General features: G+C 39.2%; 1 protein-coding gene across 1 annotated transcript in view; it reads left to right on the top strand.

Moving 5' to 3' along the window:
* neb (nebulin) overlaps positions 1-24111 on the top strand; it is a 64999-nt gene extending 40888 nt beyond the window's left edge. The window contains 34 exon segments of the mRNA XM_053328302.1: positions 415-516; positions 627-734; positions 849-953; positions 1068-1172; positions 1268-1372; positions 1465-1569; positions 1672-1782; positions 1886-1996; positions 2141-2242; positions 3188-3292; positions 3859-3948; positions 5404-5517; positions 5617-5721; positions 6366-6470; positions 7470-7574; positions 8966-9076; positions 9779-9889; positions 11267-11380; positions 11503-11607; positions 11695-11799; positions 12162-12266; positions 12670-12762; positions 13504-13596; positions 14947-15039; positions 16540-16632; positions 18586-18678; positions 19055-19147; positions 19925-20017; positions 20546-20653; positions 21366-21552; positions 21662-21754; positions 21920-22060; positions 22169-22272; positions 23229-24111. Of these exon segments, the coding sequence (XP_053184277.1) occupies positions 415-516; positions 627-734; positions 849-953; positions 1068-1172; positions 1268-1372; positions 1465-1569; positions 1672-1782; positions 1886-1996; positions 2141-2242; positions 3188-3292; positions 3859-3948; positions 5404-5517; positions 5617-5721; positions 6366-6470; positions 7470-7574; positions 8966-9076; positions 9779-9889; positions 11267-11380; positions 11503-11607; positions 11695-11799; positions 12162-12266; positions 12670-12762; positions 13504-13596; positions 14947-15039; positions 16540-16632; positions 18586-18678; positions 19055-19147; positions 19925-20017; positions 20546-20653; positions 21366-21552; positions 21662-21754; positions 21920-22060; positions 22169-22272; positions 23229-23402 (3687 nt within the window). The 3' untranslated portion in view covers positions 23403-24111.
* The last annotated feature ends 789 nt before the right edge of the window (positions 24112-24900 follow it).

The following is a 24900-nucleotide window of genomic DNA, read 5'->3' as shown; positions in this document are numbered from 1 at the left end:
TATTTTTTTAAGATGTATGTAAAATACTCAACTTTGAATAATAATTTGTGTCTGGTATTTTTTTTCTACAAAAAAAGTTCTTAAAATTACATCTACTACTTCTCCCTCATTTAAAAAGAATCCAGCAACTAGAAATATGTAAATATATTTCACTTTCACTGCTGGCTGCATGCAATATGTCTCCTACTTTAATGTAAAGTTCAGTCTTAGTGTTTGTGCACTGGAGGCTTCAAGTAAGAAGGAATAAAAAGAAAAGGTGATTTGTGAGCAGAGATGGACTTTAATTTACCAATTTTTTTCGATAGTTTTTGTCTTTACTTTAGCCCCAGAAATTAGAAGCAAGACAACTCAGAATACACATGAAGAAAAGCTAATGAATTACTATGATACTAACTTTTGTGTGTTATTCTTCAGTGGAAGTACAGGGAGCAGTATGAGCGGGCCAAGGATAAGTTCACATCTATTCTGGAAACTCCAGAGTACGAGGCCCACAAGCGCAGCAAGAAGATCAGCGATGTAAGTTTGGTGTTTTGTTTTTGTCTAAAGGGTACATTTTTTATGATTTCTTTTTTTGTGTGTGTGTGTTTTAAATTGCTTCTGACTATGCAATGATGATTTTTCCTCAGATCATTTACAAGATGGAGTACAACAAGACCAAGGCTAAGGGATACACCATGCCTTATGACACTCCATACCAACAACACATGAAGAAAGTCAAGGAGATCACCAGCACTGTAAGCCCCTCACAGACTGGCTGCAACTACACTTTTTCACATTAGAAGTCATAGGAAGCCAACATAATAAACGATTTTGTGTGTTTGATGATGTGTTTTTCATGCATCTTGCAGCTCAAGTACAAAGAGGTGTATGAGAAGAGCAAGGCTCAGATCAACATGGACCCTGAGGCTCATGAGATCCGTGCTGCCAAGGAGGCTTACAAGAACATCAGCAATGTAAGTGTCATCTCTAGTGTCAAGTTAATAGTCTTAATAAGAAATTCAAGCTGCTTAGATAGAAAAAAACTTGAAAATCTTGATAAAATATCCCCCCCCCCCCCCCAATATTAGCTCAACTACAGGAAGAAGTATGAAGCCACCAAGAACAAGTGGATTTGGACAGCAGATAGACCCGACTTTCTCAATGCTGCCAAGAACTCTTTGCAACAGAGTGATGTGAGTTGGTGCCTTTTATTTACAGTATGTGTAAGAATTTGGTGACAACATGCAACAGTGTCAGTCTAACGTCTCTCCTTTTGCTTCACCCACAGATTGAGTACAAGTATGACAAGGAGATGATGAAGGGTTGTGTGATACCAGTGGTAGATGACAAGCTCACCGTCCTGGCTAAGAGAAATGCTGAAATGGCCAGTGATGTAAGTTTATCTCTTTCAGATTATACTATGACATAGTAGTAGTGAATTTATTTATACTTTATTCCTACTCCTACCATTTTTTTGCCTTCCAGGTGAAGTACAAAGAGAAGTATGAAAAGTCAAAGGGCCACTATGTGCCCGTCCTGGACACTCCTCAAATCCTCCATTCCAAGGCGGTGCGCACTCTGGTGTCAGAGGTAAGAACCATTCAGTAGCAAATCAACCTGTTTTTCTACACATGTTTTAAGATGAGTTATATTGCTTTTAATGACTGTAACAACATGTGTGTTCTTCCTCAGAGCAAATACAAGGAGGCCAGTAAGAAGGACATGCAGTCTGGCTCATTCACCACACTGCGCGAGACTCGTGACACCGCCCACAGCAAGGAGATGAACAAGCTTGTCAGCCGGGTACAGCCGTCTCATATTTATTTTAGAACTCACACTTGTAATCTTCAACATTTTTTTTTTGTTTCCTGCACTTTGCCCCTAACTTTCACGTCTCTTTTTACAGAAAAATTACAAAGCAAAGTTTGAGAAGGAGAAGGGCAAGTCAGTGTACAACCAAATGATAACACCACCTGATGTTAAGCACGCAATGGAGGTGGCCAAAAACCAGAGTAACGTGAGTCATATCTAAAATCTAAAATAACACAACTTTGTCAATTGTCTCAGCTTACAATCACTCCATGATAGCAGAGTTCATACCATTTTTACTTGTGATGTCATGTGCATGATGGCTAAGTTTTAGTTCACTTCTACTCTTCAGGTTGCCTATAAGAAGGATGCCAAAGCCAGCCTGCACTATACTACTGTGGCAGACAGACCTGACATCAAGAAGGCTACTCAGGCTTCCAAACTTATCAGCCAGGTAATTAGCAAGCAGATGCATACATCTCTGTGGAGGTTCAAGACTAAAACGTTTCCACACAAAGGCAGAAATTAGCATTACTTATTGGAATCAGAAGAATAAAACAGTGCGTACACGTTCCTTTTTTTCTTCTTTACAAATCTCACTGTGTCCAAGCCTGTTTTTCTTTGCCACAGTTAGTCAGAAACAGATGTAGACACACCAGCAAGTATTTAGAAAACAGTAGCACAAGGGTGAACATGACCACCACCTACGAAGCTGAATGTCTTTAACAAACACACTATATCGGGGGTCTTCAATGTTTTCCAGGCCAAGGACCCCCAATCTGATGGAGAGAGGGGGACCCCCTACTCTTACATATTGTATAAAATTGTGTTTTATATTAAACTGGTCATATAGTGCCATGTATATGTACCTTGTTATTGTGCATTCAATACTAAGATATTCAAATAATACTAGACATCCCAACCTGCAAAAAGTAATTTCAGGGAGGTCATGGTACAAGGTGCAAGGTACGGCCTCGTGATTGGCACAGCAGCGATAGGGGCGGGTCCTCCTCGTTGGCGGGACAGGTGTTGTGAATGAACCGGTGCCCAGCTTGAAACAGCTCCTGTGTGTCGCTGAATGTGTGCATTGCTGACTGAAAGACGTCTTCTGCCTCCATTTAACTGTTCAATACAGTGTGTTGGATTCATGTTAATGTGTATTTAAAGACATTTCAATTTGTGGAAAAAATTGCGAGGGGGAATATAAAAAAAATGTCTAATCAACCAAAACTTTCGCGAGTACTTTCGCAACCCCCCTGCAGTACCTCCGCGGACCCCCTAGGGGTCGCGGATCCCCTGTTGAAGACCTCTGCACCATATGATGGAAAAGTACACATACACCACAACAATGATGACTTAACGCAAAAGATGTAACATAGCTTGGTTTTGTCTCCATCAGATTGGCTATCGTGACAAGGCCCGTGAGGAGGCCAGCCGTGGAGGTTCTCTGGCCCACCGCCCAGACATCGCTCTGGCCACTGAGGTGTCCAAGTTGACCAGCCAGGTACACAAACCAAATCAACCTGTTTCGTGAAGCTCCATGCCATTCCTTTTGTTGTTGTTTTTTTGTTTTGTTTTTTACAGTTACCACCTTTGAGATGTTTCCCTTCTTAATCTCAGAGTCAAGATGGTTGGTGTCAGTCAGTGGAAGTCACCACCCCAGCAAAATTCAGCTGTCGGGTGTTATTGTCAGATCAGCTTTCTTTAGCCTGCATCCTAGCCATACATGCAGATTAGCATTGCTGTAGTAGATGCTTTAGCAGCAGTCCTGTAGGCCCTAACTATAAAACTAGCTGCTCTTTCATAGTGCTTCCTCTGCCAGCCTGCATTACAAATCATGTCTCACTCTGTCACTGTGAGTCCATGAAAGTAGATGTACATGCTTATTAACTGTCCATATCGTAACCTTTTATATGTTCCATCTTCATCCTGTCCTCAAATCTGTCCTCCTATACTGCTCCTCTCTCTCTCCATCGTTCTATCTTTCACCCTCCTCCTTTCCTCTCCTCTCTCCTTCCATTATGTCCTAGTCTTTGTGTTCTCATCACTGCATCTCACTGCGCTTTGTAGGTGGAGGCCAAGCCCTCCCTCCATGGAACTGCCTCCTATGATACTCCCCAGATGCGCCACATTAAGAAAATGAGTGCCGTGACTAGTAATGTAAGGAGTTTAATGCCCTGAAACCAAAGGGCTGCTACTACACGTTTGTTTCTTCTGTCTTTCTGTGCCCCTCTTGATTGACTGATTTCTGATGTTACTGTGGGGTTCACTGCGCCTTTTCCACACACTGTAAGAAGTTTTCTTTTAGAAAAGGTTTTAATCTAATTTGGACGTTCAAAAACCCACAAAGTTATTATTCTGATTTTGCTTGCAAATTAGCATAGTGTGCATCATCTCCCCTTTCTTTCACTGCTGAGCATAGACAAGCACTGCATTACTGCATTAGTTGCATATTTGCCTCCTGTGTTAATGAATCATATTTTTGTTACTCTTTTTCTACTCATTTCCTCCTCTGTCATCATGTCTGTCTCTGAATGTTTGAACGTAAGGATCTGTCTCCTTTGTGCACACTTCTTTCCTAACTCATGTGTACATCCAGCAGCCAACTAGCTGAGTTTCTAGTGTGGACCTTCTGAAATGATGGTAGTCTTAATAATTGTGTAAAAATAACAATACAGATTAATGAATTATTGCTGCTGGATTTACACATAAATCAAAGACTGTCTCACTTTGTCTCTAAAGCTGGTCGATTTGACAGAACAGCCCAAGCTACCTCTGAAACAGGATCACAGTCCTACAGCCTCACATCTTCCATGCTTTATTATACAGTATAGGAAGTCTGTGTTGTATTCATGTAGATGGTAGAATGCTGTTTACAGTCGGCACTAGGATGCATCTTGGGTTAGCAGGGCTCTAGACAAAGGTGTAAATTGGAGGGAGGAGAAGTCCAATCACAGGTGGTCTTGAGTGTCAGTTGAGATGCATCCTGTTTGCTTGGCAACCACTTCCAAGCAAACTCTTGGAAGTTGACATTTACGTACTGCTCTGGAAGATGTTTTTTAGTGTTTTTTCACAGGTCTGTAGAGGATACAGAGAGACAGTATGACTGTACACCAGAACTGTCCAATGACTCATCTTTCATTATATATCCTCATGTTCATGTCTTGCATCTTTTCAAAATAAGGTAATATGACTAGAAATTTTAAAAAAAGAAAATATGGTTTTCTTCTCAAGCCTGCAGCCTAAGTGCAGATTTAACCATCTCTTTTAAAACCCTGTTAGCCTCTAAAACTAATTGGTGTTGTGATTGCTGAATAAAAATTGGGAAGGAATTGGTGCATGGGAAAATTAATTCAATCATTAGAATATACAGTTTTTTTTCTTGTATAACAAGGGATACAAAATCTAGAGAGGCACACAGTACAGTCCTATGCCTTTTACACAAAACTACACAGTATACAGAATATGAATCACTCATCCCTTTTTATACACTATAACAAAGCATTATGTTGTCCTTTAACTGTTTCCTTCATGGTGTCTAAGTATACCACTGGCCCCAAAATGTTACCACTTTACACTAACTCTTACATACTGTGTATCCCACTACCCCAAAAGGTGAAGTACAAGGAGAAGTTTGATAAGGAGATGAAAGGAAAGAGGCCAATATATGACATGAAGGAGAGTAAGATTTACAAGACTTTGAAGGATGCCAATGATCTGGCTAGTGAAGTAAGTGCTCATATAATCTGCAGCATGTCACATTCAACACTCAAACTATGAACTATATTCATTTATAATTATGATCGTGTCTGCCATCACTACCCGCAGGTGAAGTACAAAGGAGATCTGAAGAAGATCCACAAGCCTGTGACTGACATGGCCGAGTCTCTGTCCATGCAGCACAACCTGAGCACCAGCAAGCTGTCCAGTGACGTAAGCCATCATCACCCTTTTAACCCTCTCATATTCCCACCCAGGAGGCTGCTGGGAGTCAGTTCAGTTTCAGTGCGCCCGCTGTGGCGCATTGAAACACTTCTGACTGCAGCGTTTCCGTCATCCTCATATACCTCAGTAACAATCAACAAGCTTTAGTCCATCAGCCATGTTGTGGATTTATACACTAAGTTCCTTCATCCATACATTCATTTTTTCTATGACCTCATCTGGTAGTGATCCTTACCCTTCTCACCCTTTGACATTCCCATACTACCACCTTCTATAAACTCTCCCACGTTTCTTTTTTCTTCTCTATTTTATTCTGATCCTGTAGTTCATACAGCTACTTTTTATTAATGATCACTTAACACAAAACTCCCTGCTTCTTCATGATTTTAGACCATTTTAATATAAATTTTAACCATCATTTAAAATCTTTCATTGAATCTTTTTCTAGTCATATCATCATATTTTTTGACATTGCAAGAACTGTTTTCACAGTTATGAAAGTATTTATTTCTGTCATAAAATATGATACTCTTTTTTTTTGTGCTGTTATGTTGGGAGTAACCTCCAGACACACACTCTTTTTCTTGTTTGCTGTACTGAGCTGTTTTACTTGATTGGGAATTCCCCTGTAGTACCGCTACAAGAAGAAATTTGAGGAGAGTAAGGGTCACTACCTTATGATTCCTGACACACCAGAACAGCTTCATCACAAGGAGGCTTCTGAACTCCAGAGCAACGTAAGTCGTACGGATTCTGTGGGGGTAAATGATTACTGCACCACCCCCACCAACAACCCAAAGAAACTGCTGTGGGTTTCATCTTTCTTGTCAAACACGTGTGTATGTGATATCTGCTTCCCAGTTTTCCACTTCATTATCACTGTCTGCTTCCTGGAGTTGTGTTGCATTCATTTGTTAAATATAGAAATTGGGGACTAAAGGGTACACTTAAAAATCTTTTCTGAGTCACGACATGTTTAAGTTTTTGAAGAGTGAAGTCTTAACTCGAAGCTGTATCAATTCCACATCATAAAGAATCCACAAACCACTTGATACATTTTAACACTTTACTTTGAAACAAAATATACAGTATAATAATAATATAAAGCACTATTGATCTTTTCCAAAGTTATTAGAGATAAAAACAGTAAGAATAGTTGTTTAAAAGTACTCTTTACTAGAAAACACTAGTAATATTCATCATTTAACACACACAAATACAAAACAAATGAAATTTTCCTCATAAGTTTTAAATAAAAACAACAACCTTTTACATTTGTGCAAATACAAACTAAAAAAACATCAACTTGTATATATTCCTTTCAGATTCTTTTAAATCTTCTGTTTTACGTATGAACATAAATTATTGCAAACAGAAATGAATTACATTTAGGGTCCTACAATATGAATGGGCTTTTATTTTTTATAGCTTTTATGTGGACCACAAAAAATTAAGAAATAAACCAACTGCTTTGAAGCATACACTATCTCTAAAAAAATACATGTTATTAATTTACAGGAGGTATGTTACAAAAATGAGTAGTGAAAATATCAACAATTTCACTGTTTTCTAATATTTTATATCCTAAGTGTTGATTAGAAAATAATGAATGAGGAACCAGTAATGAAAACAGTTGTTAGTTACAGCCCTAGTGTTTTCCTCTAGGGTTTTGGTATAATCGGTATTATCAATATTATTCATTGAAAGCAGCTGACATTACATTTGACGTATTCCAGGTGAAGTACAAGGAGAAGTATGAGAGGGAGAAGGGAAAGGCCATGTTGGACTTTGAGACTCCCACATATGTGACTGCTAAGGAAGCCCAGCACATGCAGAGCCAGGTAAACACTCTGTCTGTCACCTCTGTGTTTCACCTGCTCACCACTTTTCTTCACAGGCCTCTCTCTGAAGGTTCCTCAGCGCCTGCTTATACATTAACCTGTGATGTACTGCCTCTGGTTATATATATATATGTTGATATGCTTCAGCTCGTTGGATGTCCAGTTATTGTTTATATTAGACTTACTGTATGTTTCTTGAGTTTGGAAAAGCCTTTTACAGTGCCTTCAGTGCCAGTGTACTACATCAGGGTTGTATTACAGCAGCTTATTAGTTCAAATCAAATATCCTGGAAATGAAATCACAAGGTAGTCCTTCACCTTTTTCTATTATTTAACTAGCTGTGCCTGTAATCATACCCTCCACACTGGAAGAAGGCAGTGTAAAACGTGTTAAAGTTGAACTTACCCAATGCCTTGTGTATTGTTGCTCCCTAATACTGTATATACTATGAGTTCAGATCTTCCTCCCATGATGAAGGGATGATAAAGGTAAAGTACATGTTTGTCACAGTCGATGAATTTTTTATGGAGCCTGGAGTGATCCACATGTGTTTAAAAAGCAGTTTTTAAAAAATATATTATATATAAATTGATTAATTGGATTTTAATGGTGCAATAATGATCTAATATATATATATATATATATATATATATATATATATATATATATATATATATATATATATATATATTATTAATTAAATTGCTTTAAATGAAGTTGAAAGAGCACATCAGTGGTGTTTCATTTACTGGCATGTTGGCTATATATCATCTCACAATTACTGTGTCTCCTGCTTTTAATGTTTGGAGTTTTCATTTCATTATTAATGCAGTGTAAAACAGTGAGCCTTATAAAGACATAATGAAGTAAAACTCTCAGAGCAGCAGCAGGAGCTCTGATTGGCTAGCTGATGAACTGAAATAAGATAGAATATGACAAGCTTTTTCAATCCTCATCATTGAAAGATAGATAAAAGAAATATAATTATTTCATTGGCAAATGTAATGATCCTCATATTTTTGTTGATTTGTTTGATTTAAATGATTTAAATGCACATCCAATTCATTTCTTTTTTTATTCATCATTTTTTAATCGATTAAATAAGTGTCTATAATTCTTCTGATGGCACACTTCAGCCTCCGTACATTAGGATTGCTTTCTCACAGAAGCACATAAACTCACACACACACACACACACACACACATACACACACACACACACACACACACACACACACACACACACACACACGAAGAAGACCACAGATTAAGACATAGGTGTCCTTGTAAGCAGAACGAGGTAATGAGATAACTGCATTGTGAACCAGCACTGCCTGCATGTGGTTATCTGAGCTCTGTCTGTTCCCTGTCTTGTCTTTGCGGCCAATAGAAAGACTATAAGAAGGACTATGAGGAGTCCATGAGGGGCAAGAACCTCTCAGGCTTGGAGGTCACCCCTGCCATGTTACATGTCAGACACGCCACCAAAATAGCCAGCGAGGTAACTAAAGGATAATTTATCCCCCCCATCTCACCCGTGTTTTATAATCATACTAAGACTACATGACAATCACGGTCCCTTTTTTCTATCACCATCCTTTTTTTTTTAACCTCTTGAGTGTTCCCTTTTGACTTTTTAAAGGTTCCCCCACATGCAGTTTAGCTGTATTGTTTGCATGAGTCACTACACAGTCCTAAACTATTAATGTTGCAACATGTTTATTGCGTGACTAGTACTGTAGTGGAGTAGATCACATCTTTTTACATTTCACAATAAATGTATGATCTAGTAAAAGACTTCAGCAGCTTCATGTAAAAACAGCCTGCATGCTTTTTGTTGTTTTCTCTTGTGTCAGCACTGTTTTTATGGTGAAATACTGACTTCAATTGTTTTGTTGTTGTTGTTGTTTCCATGCTTTATCTGATAAAAATTTTAGTTCACCTTGTCTTTTATCAGGATTCTTGCCAAAGTCACTGGCGTCTCCACTCTTTATCTGTGAAAATGCTTTTAATAATGAAACAATATACTTAAACTCTGAAGCTCTCACTTCTTGGATGAGTTTTTTTTTGGAGGCCTGGTGACTTTGAGCTTTAAAGGACAAGCAGCAGAGCTTGCCCACTGTACCTGTCTGTCTGTATGCCTTGGCCTGGCCTGCCTGTGTGCCTTTCTCTGCAGTCTCTCTGTTCTTCTTCCAACCTGTAGAAAGAATACAGGAGGGATCTAGAGGAGGGAGTGAAGGGTAAAGGGCTAACTGTACTGGAGGAAACTCCGGAGCTTTTGAGAGCAAGGAATGCCACTCAAATCCTTTGTGAGGTATGACTGACCGACAGGTGATGAGAGCGGCGTCACACTCTCATCCAAAGTGCCTTCCCACAACCCTGCTCTTGGCGCATCATCTGCTAAATCCTATCCCCTTAACTAAGCCTCATCATCACACTAAAAGGGCGACTGCTTTGACTCTTTCTCTTATCCCTGCTTGATGACATCACTAATGTTCAAGTGCTCTCCTTTCCTTTTTCAATCTATAAAATCTAAACCCTATTTTGATTTTCCTGTAACCTTTCTCTCATCTGTTTGCTTTTGTGTGATAAATATTACAAAAAGTACCAAAATCATATTTCATTTTAGTTTTTTAATATTGTGATTTGACATGTAAAATTATATATATTTGTCTGGGATTTTGCCCCTGACAGAGTGACTACAGTAAATCATTTACTGTTTATGTCTTGTGTGGCGATACAAGACATTAACAGTAAGCGAGCGTCATGGTGGCATCAAAACTGTGTATAAAAAGCTATGATTTCTGGTCATTTGAACTTGATTTTGTTGTTTTTTGGTTAGCATATATTCTGAGACACTGAGAGTTAGTGCTATAAAGCAGTTTCTTCATAAATAAACTGGAATTACAGAAATTTGAAAATGACTAATGATGCCTTAACACACTGTTCTGAAACCTGCAGTGCGGAACTTTTACATATGAATGAACATCAGTTACATTCAAGCCCTTACAAATGAGTTCACACAATGCTGATTAAGCCTATCAATGCCAGATAAATCTCTCTGTATGTCACAGTATACAAAGTTTGAAATCAGGTTAGACAGGTTAGACATTCCTGCACTGGTCAGATGGAAGCGTATTCTGCATGTTCTATGTGCACTGTCCACTAGAGGTCTCCACTGCCAGAGCGGCTAACTTCTAGTCTGCTAACTCGAAGAGAGATATAAGAATTTAATATGCAGTTCTTCTAGACTTTCAAAATATTATTGGACTGAATGTATCAAATTCTCATAATAAAATGAGTCATTTTGTTGGGGTTGTGATGCTCAAAACAATTAATCCGACATTTTACAGCTGCAACATTGGTGCAGCAGGCTACAGCAGTGTCAACTTGTTGTTGTAATTACTCTCCAGAAGGGGGAGACAAAAGTCCCGCACTCACGCTTTAACAACTGCTGTTTTATTTTTCAGTGTTGAATGGAGCTTCACATACAAGCTGCTGTCCTTAATTTCCCTATTCTCTCTAATTCCTGCTAACCTTCTTCACTATTCCCCCTAGGTAGTTTGGTTTTGCAGCCCTCCTCAGTACGAATGAGTAGAAATCCTGTTGTTTAGAGAGATCTGCCAGTCATTTCAACTTCTAGTGAATATAGTACTTTTATGTCACACTTTGTAATCTGCCACATTTACAGAGAGAGTATAAGAAGTCACTGGAGCAGGAGATAAAGGGCAAAGGAATGTTGGCTTTGGCTACAGACACCCCAGACTTCATGAGGGCAAGGAACGCTACTGACATCCTCAGTCAGGTCTGAATCTTATTGTGTTTCATATAGTTTCCTCTGAGCTGTCAATGATCCATATTCCAATTAATTTTGGTTACAGTTATAAGGTCACAATTTGGGCTGACTGACACTTTTCTGTTCCTCAGGCTAAGTACAAGCAGACCGCTGAGATGGACAGAGCCAGCTACACAACTGTCATCGACACTCCGGACATAATCCATGCTCAGCAGATGAGGAATATTGTCAGCCAGGTAGATTATTGGATGAACCAATTGCACATCTGGACACAGTAGTATTTAAATTAGGAATCCATGCTGATTTTGTTTTTTGACCAACAGAAAAAGTACAGAGAGGAGGCTAATAAGACCATGTCTCACTATGTGCCGGTTCTTGACACTCCAGAGATGCAGAGAGTCCGCGAGAACCAGAAGAACTTCAGCACTGTAAGTAGAAAATGGCCAGAGGTTCTTCAGGTTAAAGGTTATGCCTAGTGCCAGCGTCTGGTAGCTCTGTATGTTTCCATGTCTACTGTAAAGTATTTTCGTAAATACTTTATTTCGTGTACTGTTAGTGGAATGTCTTTTGTACCATGTTCGCTAATCTGGTTGATTCCAGTTGCAATTTAAATGTTTGATGTTCATTTTTGTGTGTTTTATTCAGGGATATAAATTAAAATATTCTTCTCATCACCGATTTTTTTGTTCTTAGGAATAAGTAGTTACTCACGTGTTTCCTGTCTCTTCTTCTTTTCGATCTCTTTATTATTGTGAAGCATTTTAACTGCACTTGTGTTTTTTCCTTGTAGCATCAATACCAGCTTGACCTTAAAAACATAAAGGGCAAAGTGTCTGCTGTAAAGGACACTCCTGAAATGCTTCGTGTTAAAGAAAATACAAAGAATTTCAGCTTGGTATCTACTTCACAATATTTTTTCTTAACATATTCTAATAACACGTCTTGACTTTACCTTCTTTTCTTTGTCTTTAACAAGCCCTGATGTGCCATCCTTATTTCTTTGGACCAGATACTTTTTAACCTTGTTAGATAGAGTTTTAATTCACGCCACTAACACTTCTCTCTAGCATTTAGATACTTATTAGTGCAGAGCTTGTGTGTAGTTAAATATGTTGTTCATTGTACTATGTTGTGTGTGTGTGTGTCCAGACGCAACTTGTTCTTGTGAATCTTGTTTTATATGTTTGTCTCACTCTGTGTCTTTTTAACTTAAATCAAGCAGTTAGTATTTCTTATTATCCAAGAGATAAATTCAGGCTAACTGTTAGGTGCTAGGTTCATTCCTCATCCATGTTAAGATTTAGTACAAAGAGGATTTGAGTGGAGGAACAGCTTTGCCCGAGACCCCTGAGATGGAGAGGGTTAAACGCAATCAGTGGAACATTAGCACAGTACTCAAAAGAGTCACCCTGCCCCCCTCCTGAATAAGCCTTCCTTTCATATTCCCTCCCTACAGTAGTGTCTGAGAACATAACCAGATTGCTCTTGACATGTTATCATTGTCCAATTTTCAATCCTTGTTTTTTTATTTGACTTTTTTAATATGGATTTTGCTTAAGAGTTGAATTATACACCAAATGGCCAAAAGTTTGTGGACACTTAGGACTGTTTTTCATTGTTTGTTTAGTTCCAGTGAAGGAAATCTACGCACTAAATAGATCCATTAAGAAATTGCTTTGTCCAATTGGACAGGGCTTCAGAGAGCCTGACTCATCCAGCACCTTTGACGAACTGGAATCAGTCTTTATGGCCTAACATCTCAGCTCTTGTGGCTGATTGGGAGCAAATCCCTGGAGCCAGGTTACAAAATGTTGTTGAAAATCCTCCTAGAAGAGCCGAGGCCATTACACCAGCAGATTAATGCTGATGCTTTTTAAAAATCATCAACAATTACATATGAGTACAATGCCATTTTGAAAACAGAACAAGCATAAAACATATTTAACTACCACTGTAAAATGTGTTAATCAGTATCTTAACATTTTTTTATATAATCATCTGTTCTAATAGGTATGTGTGATAGGTAGGTATAGGTGTGTGAATGGATGGACATGTCTGTGTCTACAGTACATACTGTGCTTTTTGTTTGTCTTTGTCTTATTCTGTACCTGTGTAACTTATGCAATGGGCAGATACAATACAAGGATGCCCTGAGTCAAGGCACAGCCATACCAGATCTTCCTGAGGTGAAGCGGGTCCGAGAAACCCAGAAGAATATCAGCTTGGTAGAGAAACAGAACTGCAGTGATCCTTCTATCCCTTTACAATCATTCCCAAAACACCATCTGACTTTTCCCTACCTGGAAGTCTAGACATCTTTAGTTTCTGTATTTCTGCCCCAATTATCCCTCCTCCATCCTGACTAAGTTTCATAAATCATACCTTTTTACTTTGTGATGGTTGATCTGATTTTTAACTCATGTTTCCATAGAAACAGGATTTCCTCCCATATTTCCCAAAAATAATTATTTTTTACAGTTTCCATCCCACTAGAATTTTTTATATGATCTATTTCTGGCATTTCTTCTTTCCTATATTGAAAACTAATCATTATTTGAGTGTGTTATCACCATATTTGACTTTTTTGTGCTGTCTCATTCAAAGAATCAATACAAAGAAGAGTTGGGACAAGGTACATCAGTACCAAAGACTCCAGAGATGGACAGAGTTAGACGCAATCAGCAGAATATTAGCACGGTACTCCACAGAGTCACCCTGCCCTCCTTCATCTCCTCCTGAATAAGCCTTCCTTTCATATTCCCTCCCTACAGTAGTGTCTGAGAACATAACCAGACTTCTCCTGACATGTAATCATTGTCCAAATGATAACCATTTTCAATCCTTGTTTTTTTATTTGACTTATATATGGATTTTGCTTAGGAGTTGAATTATACACCAAATGGCCAAAGGTGTGTGGACACCTGGGACTGTTTTTCATTGTTTGTTTAGTTCTAGTGAAGGAAATCTCAATGCAGACTTCAAAATGAGAGCACTGATCTCCCAGCTTTGTGTCAACAATTTGTTTAAGGCCCAAACATGACAATGTCTCCGAGCACTAAACAAGTCCAAGAAAAAATGGTTTTCCCAGTTTGGTATGGAGGAACTTGACAGGGCTGCAGAGAGCCCTGATCTCAAACTCATCCAACACATTTGACGAACTGGAATCAGTCTTTATGGCCTAACATCAGTCCCTGATCTCAATGATGCTCTTGTGGCTGATTGGGAGCAAATCCCTGGAGCCAGGTTACAAAATGTTGTTGAAAATCCTCCTAGAAGAGCCGAGGCCATTACACCAGCAGATTAATGCTGATGCTTTTTAAAAATCATCAACAATTACATATGAGTACAATGCCATTTTGAAAACAGAACAAGCATAAAACATATTTAACTACCACTGTAAAATGTGTTAATCAGTATCTTAACATTTTTTTATATAATCATCTGTTCTAATAGGTATGTGTGATAGGTAGGTATAGGTGTGTGAATGGATGGACATGTCTGTGTCTACAGTACATACTGTGTTTTTTGTTTGTCTTTGTCTTATTCTGTACCTGTGTAACTTATGCAATGGGCAGATACAATACAAGGATGCCCTGAGTCAAGGCACAGCCATACCAGATCTTCCTGAGGTGAAGCGGGTCCGAGAAACCCAGAAGAATATCAGCTTGGTAGAGAAACAGAACTGCAGTGATCCTTCTATCCCTTTACAATCATTCCCAAAACACCATCTGACTTTTCCCTACCTGGAAGTCTAGACATCTTTAGTTTCTGTATTTCTGCCCCAATTATCCCTCCTCCATCCTGACTAAGTTTCATAAATCATACCTTTTTATTTTGTGATGGTTGATCTGATTTTTAACTCATGTTTCCATAGAAACAGGATTTCCTCCCATATTTCCCAAAAATAATTAGTTTTTACATTTTACATTCTACTAGAATTTTTTATATGATCTATTTCTGGCATTTCTTCTTTCCTATATTGAAAACTAATCATTATTTGAGTGTGTTATCACCATATTTGACTTTTTGTGCTGTCTCATTCAAAGAATCAATACAAAGAAGAGTTGGGACAAGGTACATCAGTACCAAAGACTCCAGAGATGGACAGAGTTAGACGCAATCAGCAGAATATTAGCACGGTACTCCACAGAGTCACCCTGCCCTCCTTCATCTCCTCCTGAATAAGCCTTCCTTTCATATTCCCTCCCTACAGTAGTGTCTGAGAACATAACCAGACTTCTCCTGACATGTAATCATTGTCCAAATGATAACCATTTTCAATCCTTGTTTTTTTATTTGACTTATATATGGATTTTGCTTAGGAGTTGAATTATACACCAAATGGCCAAAGGTGTGTGGACACCTGGGACTGTTTTTCATTGTTTGTTTAGTTCTAGTGAAGGAAATCTCAATGCAGACTTCAAAATGAGAGCACTGATCTCCCAGCTTTGTGTCAACAGTTTGTTTAAGGCCCAAACATGACAATGTCTCCGAGCACTAAACAAGTCCAAGAAAAAATGGTTTTCCCAGTTTGGTATGGAGGAACTTGACAGGGCTGCAGAGAGCCCTGATCTCAAACTCATCCAACACATTTGACGAACTGGAATCAGTCTTTATGGCCTAACATCAGTCCCTGATCTCAATGATGCTCTTGTGGCTGATTGGGAGCAAATCCCTGGAGCCAGGTTATAAAATGTTGTTGAAAAGCCTCCTAGAAGAGCCGAGGCCATTACACCAGCAGATTAATGCTGATGCTTTTTAAAAATCATCAACAATTACATATGAGTACAATGCTCTTGTCCACATACTTTTAGTCACAGTGTATATGGACCTTTTCCCCACCATATAATAACTGTTCGTACAAGCTAACAACTTGTCCATTGGTTGGTACTCTGAGGGTTCTGTAGGAATTCTCTCTCATGATAATTCATCATATCTAAACCCTGAAATCATGAACTAAATGAATTATCATCCATTTTGAAAACAGATTGACATAAACGTACTCAACTACCAATATAAAATGTGATAATCAGTATCATAACATTTTTTAATATAATAAGTTTGCTGTTGTGTGTGAATGGATGGACATGTCTGTGTCTACGGTACATACTGTGCTTTTTGTTTGTCTTTGTCTTATTCTATACCTGTGTAACTTATGCAATGGGCAGATACAATACAAGGATGCCCTGAGTCAAGGCACAGCCATACCAGATCTTCCCGAGGTGAAGCGGGTCCGAGAAACCCAGAAGAATATCAGCTTGGTAGAGAAACAGAACTGCAGTGATCCTTCTATCCCTTTACAATCATTCCCAAAACACCATCTGACTTTTCCCTACCTGGAAGTCTAGACATCTTTTATCTTCCATATTTCAGCCCCAATTATCCCTGCTCCATCCTAACTAAGTTTCATAAATCACACCTTTTTACCCGTGTTGGTTGATTTGATTTTGAACTCATATTTCCACAAAAAACTGAATTTCCTGCCATATTTCCCAAAATAATTAGTTTTTACATTTTCTATCCCACTAGAATTTGTTTAATTATCTATTTTCAGCATTACCTCTTTCCTACATTGAAAACTAACCAGTGTTGGAGTGTGTTATCACCATATTTGACTTTTTTTGTGCTGTCTCATTCAAAGAATCAATACAAAGAAGAGTTGGGACAAGGTACATCAGTACCAAAGACTCCAGAGATGGACAGAGTTAGACGCAATCAGCAGAATATTAGCACGGTACTCCACAGAGTCACCCTGCCCTCCTTCATCTCCTCCTGAATAAGCCTTCCTTTCATATTCCCTCCCTACAGTAGTGTCTGAGAACATAACCAGACTTCTCCTGACATGTAATCATTGTCCAAATGATAACCATTTTCAATCCTTGTTTTTTTACTTGACTTTTTTTTTTTTAATAATTTTGCTTAGGAGTTGAATTATACACCAAATGGCCAAAGGTTTGTGGACATCTGGGGCTGTTTTTCATTGTTTGGACTAGGCCCCTTATAGATCCATGTAGATCTGTAAATGAGATCTCAATGCAGACATCAATTTAGAGAACACTGTTCTCCCAGCTTTGTGTCAACAGTTTGTTTAAGGCCCAAACATGACAATGTCTCCGAGCACTAAACAAGTCTGAGAAGAAATGGTTTTCCCAGTTTGGTGTGAAAGACATTGACAGGGCTGCAGAGAGCCCTGATCTCAAACTCATCCAACACATTTGACGAACTGGAGTCAGTCTTTATGGCCTAACATCAGTCCCTGATCTCAATGATGCTCTGACTGGGAGCAAATCCCTGGAGCCAGGTTACAAAATGTTGAAAAGCCTCCTAGAAGAGCTGAGGCCATTACACCAGCAGATTAATGCTGATGCTTTTGGAAAATCATCAACAATCACCTATGGCTGCAATGTTTCTGTCCACATACTTTTAGTCACAGTGTATATGGACCTTTTCCCCACCATATAATTTAACTGTTCATAAAAGTTAACAACTTGTCCATTGGTTGGTACTCTGAGGGTTCTGTTGGAATTCTCTCTCATAATAATTCATCATATCTAAACTCTGAAGTGATAAACTAAATTATCATCCATTTTGAAAACAGAACAAGCACAAACGTACTCAACTACCAATATAAAATGTGATAATCAGTATCATAACATTTTTTAATATAATAAGTTTGCTGTTGCGTGTGAATGGATGGACATGTCTGTGTCTACAGTACATACTGTGCTTTTTGTTTGTCTTTGTCTTATTCTATACCTGTGTAACTTATGCAATGGGCAGATACAATACAAGGATGCCCTGAGTCAAGGCACAGCCATACCAGATCTTCCCGAGGTGAAGCGGGTCCGAGAAACCCAGAAGAATATCAGCTTGGTAGAGAAACAGAACTGCAGTGATCCTTCTATCCCTTTACAATCATTCCCAAAACACCATCTGACTTTTCCCTACCTGGAAGTCTAGACATCTTTAGCTTCCATATTTCAGCCCCAATTATCCCTCCTCCATCCTAACTAAGTTTCATAAATCATACCTTTTTACCCGTGTTGGTTGATTTGATTTAGTATTCCATGAATAATTTCCTCCCATATCTCCCAAAATAATTAGTTTTAACATTTTTCATCCCCTTAGAATTTTTATTCATTTATTTTCAGATAACTAACCAGTGTTTGAGTGTTATCATCATATTTGACTTGTTTGTGCTGTCTCATTCAAAGAATCAATACAAAGAAGAGTTGGGACAAGGCACATCAGTACCAAAGACCCCAGAGATGGAGAGAGTTAGACGCAATCAGCAGAATATTAGCACGGTACTCCATAATGTGACCTAGTACCCTCCTATGACCTGTGATTTTCCTCCATCCACCATTCTGCCTCACTCTCATCTTCCACCAACAAACCAGCTTAACAACTCTCCTGAGCCTTCACAAAGTCCTTTAGAGTTCCAAACTTTTAGGCTTCCCACATCAAACCCACCACGTAGTGATAACACCAATGGGTGTTATGTCACTAACATGACACGCTTCTTCATTTCTCAGGAAAAAAAGTGTGTTTAATTCCATGTTCTGTGTCTGTTGTGCTGTGCTGTATTGTCTTTCTTTCTCCCTGATATTGTCTGTGATTGATACCTGATCTTTACTTTTTCTTCCTTTCCATTTGTCCTCCACTGAACCTTCTGTTGGGTAGATTAAATACAAGGACTCTGTGGGTGGAGGCACAGCTATACCAGACCTCCCTGAGGTGAAGCGGGTCAAAGAAACCCAGAGGCACATCAGCTCGGTAGTGGACCACAACCGAACCACGTGTGCTCCTAACGGTTGAGAGTGGACAGTAGTGCCCATCAATAATGCCCCTTCATAAACCCATTTCCTGCTCCGCCCCCTTCCCCCTCCCTTGCCATCAACTCACACTCTCATCACCTCTCACTCACTTCATCCATCTTCATCCAAGGCGCAGACTGCGGTTTCCTGAGCTCCAGCCCTGCATCATCACCACCTTGACCCTAATGCAGCCTTCACTTCCCTTCACGCATTTTTTTTCTTTCCTCCTCCTAGTTTCTCAAATCATCTTTAATCCTCAATCATCAACCCCTCAAGATGACCACCCTGCCACCCCCCCTCACCCTCTACCCCCTTACCCCCAATGTACAGTATTGTCTAACCTGCAGCCCAGCTTTCTGCAGAGTGCTGCTCTCTTAATTTCCACTTCACAGCGAATGACAAGCTAAATTTCCTGCTGAAGCGTGAGAATTGTGTTTGTTTCTACAACAGTGATTCTGGCGGGTCGACAAGATCTGCCAGGATAAATCACACTATAGGACCAGTTTCTCAGACACTGTTTACATATTCTAATCTAGCAAATATCAACTGAAACCAATTCCTACTCTGACATTAATCAATCATGTTTCCTTGTAAATTTCCTGAAAACGACCATTGTCTTTACCCTTTAGTGTGAAGTCAACTCAAGTCTATGAAAGCAGTCCTATAGGTGTGTTTTGTGTGTATAGTTCAGAGTTACCTGACTGGCCCTTTGGGGAACTGTGCTTCTGTCCTATAGGTGTTGTATAAGGACAGTTCAGCCAAAGGAACTCCTGTGGTGTTTACTCCAGAGATGGAGCGGGTCAAAAGGAACCAAGAAAACATTAGCTCGGTACCTTCAGAACAACGGGAAGAACATTTTCTACTGAAGAAATGTTCTACCATTACCCCATGTTAACCCTTTTCTAACTGACGTGTCCCCTGGCCCCAGTTAATCGTATTAATTCCCCCCCACTGTCCTCTCTTTTAAATGTTTAGTAGCACCAATGTTGGTGTGTCTGCTGTGTACATCATCCCTGCTAACCTCTTGTGTTGTTCAAACTACTCCACTTCATCTTGTTCTCCTGGCGTTCTCCCACTGAAGATTGGAATGGAATCATGTTTCGTTTCATAGTTCAGCCTCTTAATAGATACCTCCCTGCTAATTCATTTGTCTGGTATCCCAATAATGACCCAGCTCTTTCTGTCACCAGCCTGTCTGTTCTGTCACTTTTCTTACCATTCAGTCTCTCTACCACACCCTTTGTGCTGTGGATTCTAACGTCTACTTCATACTTTTTGTACAATTTTTAAAGGTTTCAGGCACTCATCATGTGTCCTCTGCCCCTTTTGTTGTTGTCCTGTCCTCACGTTCCACCAGGTCCTTTACTCTGACAGTTTCCGTAAGCAGGTCCAGGGCAAGGCCGCCTTTGTTCTGGACACACCTGAGATGAGGCGCGTCAAGGAGACCCAGCGCATCATTTCTGGAGTAAGCCTTTGTTGTTTCTTACTGTACTATTCTAAATCAACTGGGCACTGAATTCTGTATCAAACATTACACAAACAGGGGTAAATAATGCAGTTGCTACAGATTATTACACATTAGGTGCTCTAATGAGTATTTATGTGAGCAGGATGGGGCATCAACTGGCTGACATAACATACATATCACCAAATTAAAAAAATTCAACTTGAGTGTTATTTTTGTAGTTTTGGCCATCATACTGATCAGTAATCATTAAATTATGCTCACCGACTTAAATCCTTAGACCTGGGAATGTGGTGACATCACTATAAAGAAGTCGGATTGCGTCAGAAAGGAAGACCGACAATCAGACAGGTTTTAATTAAAGTCTGAGGTTAGCCAAATTTATTTGAAAGAGAAAATAAAGGCTTACATACTATGACTTACTGTATTTGCAATAGTCCAAATAAAGTTGTTTAGATGATCTGGTTAAATAGTTGGCTTCTTTTCCACCTGTCTAATCATTATCTTGTGTTTTCTTGACACACCAACTTTGTCTTACCAATGTCAACCGATAACATAACATATAAAATTCATTTAGTCTCTGTGCCTGTCTATCAATACTTAATACGTAAAGTCTGAACATGGGTGATATGCGCCTTTAAAGTAACAGAGGTCTTTCTCTTTCTGTTGTGGTAAAAACTGTGGTTATACTTACACAACCTTTGTTCTCCAGGTGAGATACCACGAGGACTTTGAGAAGAGCAAGGGCAGCTTCACTCCCACCACCTCTGACCCTGTGACAGAGCGTGTGAAGAAGAACACTCAGGATTTCAGTGACATCAACTACCGTGGCATCCAGAGGCGCGTGGTGGAGATGGAGAGGAGACGCGCCATCGAGCACGACCAGGAGACCATCACTGGTACACAACCACCAAATCTTATATTGTGACTACGTAGACCAGAATTCATTCTTGTACATTTGAGCTAGCAATCACTGGGCCGATCCTGTAATTGACTTTGTGTCCTCAGATCTGCGTGTGTGGCGCACAAACCCTGGTTCCGTGTTTGACTACGACCCTGCTGAGGACAACATCCAGTCCAGGAGTCTGCACATGATGTCAGGTGTGTTGAGACACTCATTCATGATAGCTTTTAAGAAGCAGACATTGTTTAAGTTAGGTTTTAGATACGCGAGTTTGATTTGGTCAATGAAATTCGTGAATTTGTAACTGTATTTTAAATGAAGAGCAACTTTTCATATCTTTACCATTGACAATGTTCCTACAGTGCAAGCTCAGCGTCGCAGCAAGGAGCACTCCCGCTCCACCAGCGCTCTGAGCGGCCTGGGTGATGAGAAGTCAGAGCCGTCTCAGGAAGGTGACCACCACCTGTCCCTCTACAGCAATGGCTTTGGTGCCTCCTCCACTGGTAACGATCCAGAATCTCCACAACAAACCTCAACAAATACAGAATATTGTTTGATGTGTATCAGTGAACTCTGATTGGATGGTGACTTATATTCTTTTTCATCTGCAGGCTACCAGCATGCTAAGACTGTGGAGCTGCAGCAGAGGTCATCATCAGTGGCCACCCAGCAGACCACAGTGTCCTCTGTCCCCTCACACCCCTCCACCACAGGGGTTAGTGACACACACACAAACTCACATTACACACACACACTTACTCTTACTATCCCAGATTTAGCTCTACATGGAAACTCTAAAGAATTAATGGCTGCTGTTATTATATATTTTTCACAGTCAATGAATCCCATGAAAAAAAAATAACAATACCAGTTGGTTCATACCTAAGATTCAGTAATTTCCTAAAAGAGTTGGGTACTGCAATTTCTAGCAAATATTACTCAAACAGCACAAAATTGTGTTTTTGTTGGGGATTACATTTGGCTTCATATACAAACTGATGAATATGTAGTATGTATTTAAAAGTTGATCTGAAGCTAATATGAAGCTTCCAAATGAGCCGTCCAAATGAGTCAAATCAAGTCTTCTATGTTTCATCGTTACAGTGTTTTTAGTACCAAAGTCTTTTTGTTACTATACTTCCACCACAGCTCAACAGGGAAACACTGATGCTAAAAAGACTGTAAATGTGTCAGATATCACTTGATACGACTAACTCAGACTGCTGAAGCTCAATAGAAGCTGATCATCTACTTTTAAATGACTGTGTGGACATACTGTGGATTTTGTCCCCCATCACTTTACATTGAAAGCACATTTGTAGGGGAATCTTTTAATAGTCAGTATGAACAGGAGGAATGAATAGTGAGGAAACCCATGAGGGTTTCCTCACTAAACTGCTTAAGGCAGCAGAATGGTGTGTGGAGGATTTTTACATTTTTTAATCATTTTGGAGAAATAATGGAGCTCTGTGACATGGAGGAATAAAACCATCAGGCTTTGGTAACATGAATTTAGATAATACTTGTTAATAGATTAGATCATTGATCTTTTAAAGGGATTTGTTAACAATAAACAAAAATAATATCTCCAGATGTTATCCTTTAACCTTTTACACTAACACCATCTTCATATACATGCACCTCTGACTTCTTCCCTTTTATTCTGTGCAGAAAACCGTACGTGCCATGTACGACTACTCAGCAGCCGACAACGATGAGGTGTCCTTCAAGGACAGTGACGTCATTGTGAATGTCCAGTCCATCGACGAGGGCTGGATGTACGGTACTGTGCAGCGCACCGGCAAGACTGGCATGCTGCCAGCCAACTACGTTGAAGCAATTTAAATAAAGACAGAGCCCGCCCATCATCCCTCAGGATTGGGCGAGACGCATCCACAGGGCCAACCGATTGGTCTTCCTCCAGCAATCACAACTGTGGCTTAGTGCAATGTGTAGCTTTCAGTCTCTTGTAGCTCTGTAAGTGTATTTTTATTGTATTGTAATTCTCACTGTCTGTTATAATCATTCATATGCTATTGCTGCTGTTGCCTGTGGATGTGATGTAAGCATCTGAAACATGACATATAAATATTTCTGATTATACATACTAATCCTATGATGAATGACAGACAATTTACATTTGTTTTGACTTTTAAAAACAAGACTCGCCCGCATAAGTCCCGGCCCGTTATTCTGTAAATCTCAAAAATATTTAAAACATATAAAGAAGTTTGTGTCTGAGTTGTATGGAGAGAGTATTTCCTCATGAAAACACTTAAGCAGTTCCTGTTAAACCTTTAATGGAAATTCTATGAAGAGAAAAAGATCAACATAAATAATAATGAAAGTAATGAAAGCCAGCATAAACGTCCTCCGTGATCAAACCACTCCTGAAGAAGAAGAGTTAAATGAGACAAGCCCCAGTCTTCCCTCCTTTATTGAAGGCTGTCCATTAGTAGAATGTGTGTTTTCTTTCTTCCGATTACTAGGTCCTTAAGTAAAGGACGTCTTCTACTTTTAATCAGTAGTTAATAAAGCACACTAAGCTCCTGCAGTTCTCTGCCTCCTTCTTTTCATTCTCTTATTTGACTTCTGGCACCTTCCATATATTTTATTTTCCTTCTCTGCAGTCTTTACAGTGTAGCTGCTGAATGGTTCTTTTAATGTAATTCAGAAGCATTTACAGTAGTGGACAGATTCCCTCATGTCAAAAACACACAGATCCATTAGAAGCTGACTAATACTGGATTTTTGGCATCAATACAATAAAGATTAAAATTAGATTAGATTTCATTAGATAATTAAGGGGTTGTGATCAAAGTACAACACATGATGGAGAGGACATTTCCCAGTTGAAAAATAAGCTTGTTAGTGCTCTCTAGTGGACAAACTATGTAATGTTTGTAATTTATAACGTTTGTTCCATACAGTATGTCCCAATTCGGAGCTCAGAGGAGGTCCTTTAGGGCCTTCTCTGCATGCCCTATCATTTTAATAATGATAATGGTATTGTTACAATCATTTATAATTTGTCAAAATTAATTATTTAATGTTTAAAAATCATTCTGGTTCGATTTCAGTTATTGTCGTAACAATAAACTCACTTTTTGGACTGTTTTTTTTAAAAATTAATATAGAGTGACAACAAAATCAACCAATCAAAATTTGATTTGTGTGATCGGGAATAGGCCTAAGTTTCTTTATATGGTCATACCTGAGGATCATAATGTAGCTTGTTGCTACTACTGGATACTGAAAAGAACAGCAGCTAACAGAGACGTTGACATTGTGGTTGATTTGCTTCTAAATCCATTTTCAAGGCGAACTTTTCAGGATAAAAAGG

This window comes from Scomber japonicus, chromosome 11 (genome assembly GCF_027409825.1).
Source record: "Scomber japonicus isolate fScoJap1 chromosome 11, fScoJap1.pri, whole genome shotgun sequence".
In the NCBI taxonomy this organism is placed as follows: Eukaryota; Metazoa; Chordata; class Actinopteri; order Scombriformes; family Scombridae; genus Scomber; species Scomber japonicus.
Note: the sequence above shows the minus strand (reverse complement) of the source record. Positions and strands in the feature narration are given on the sequence as shown.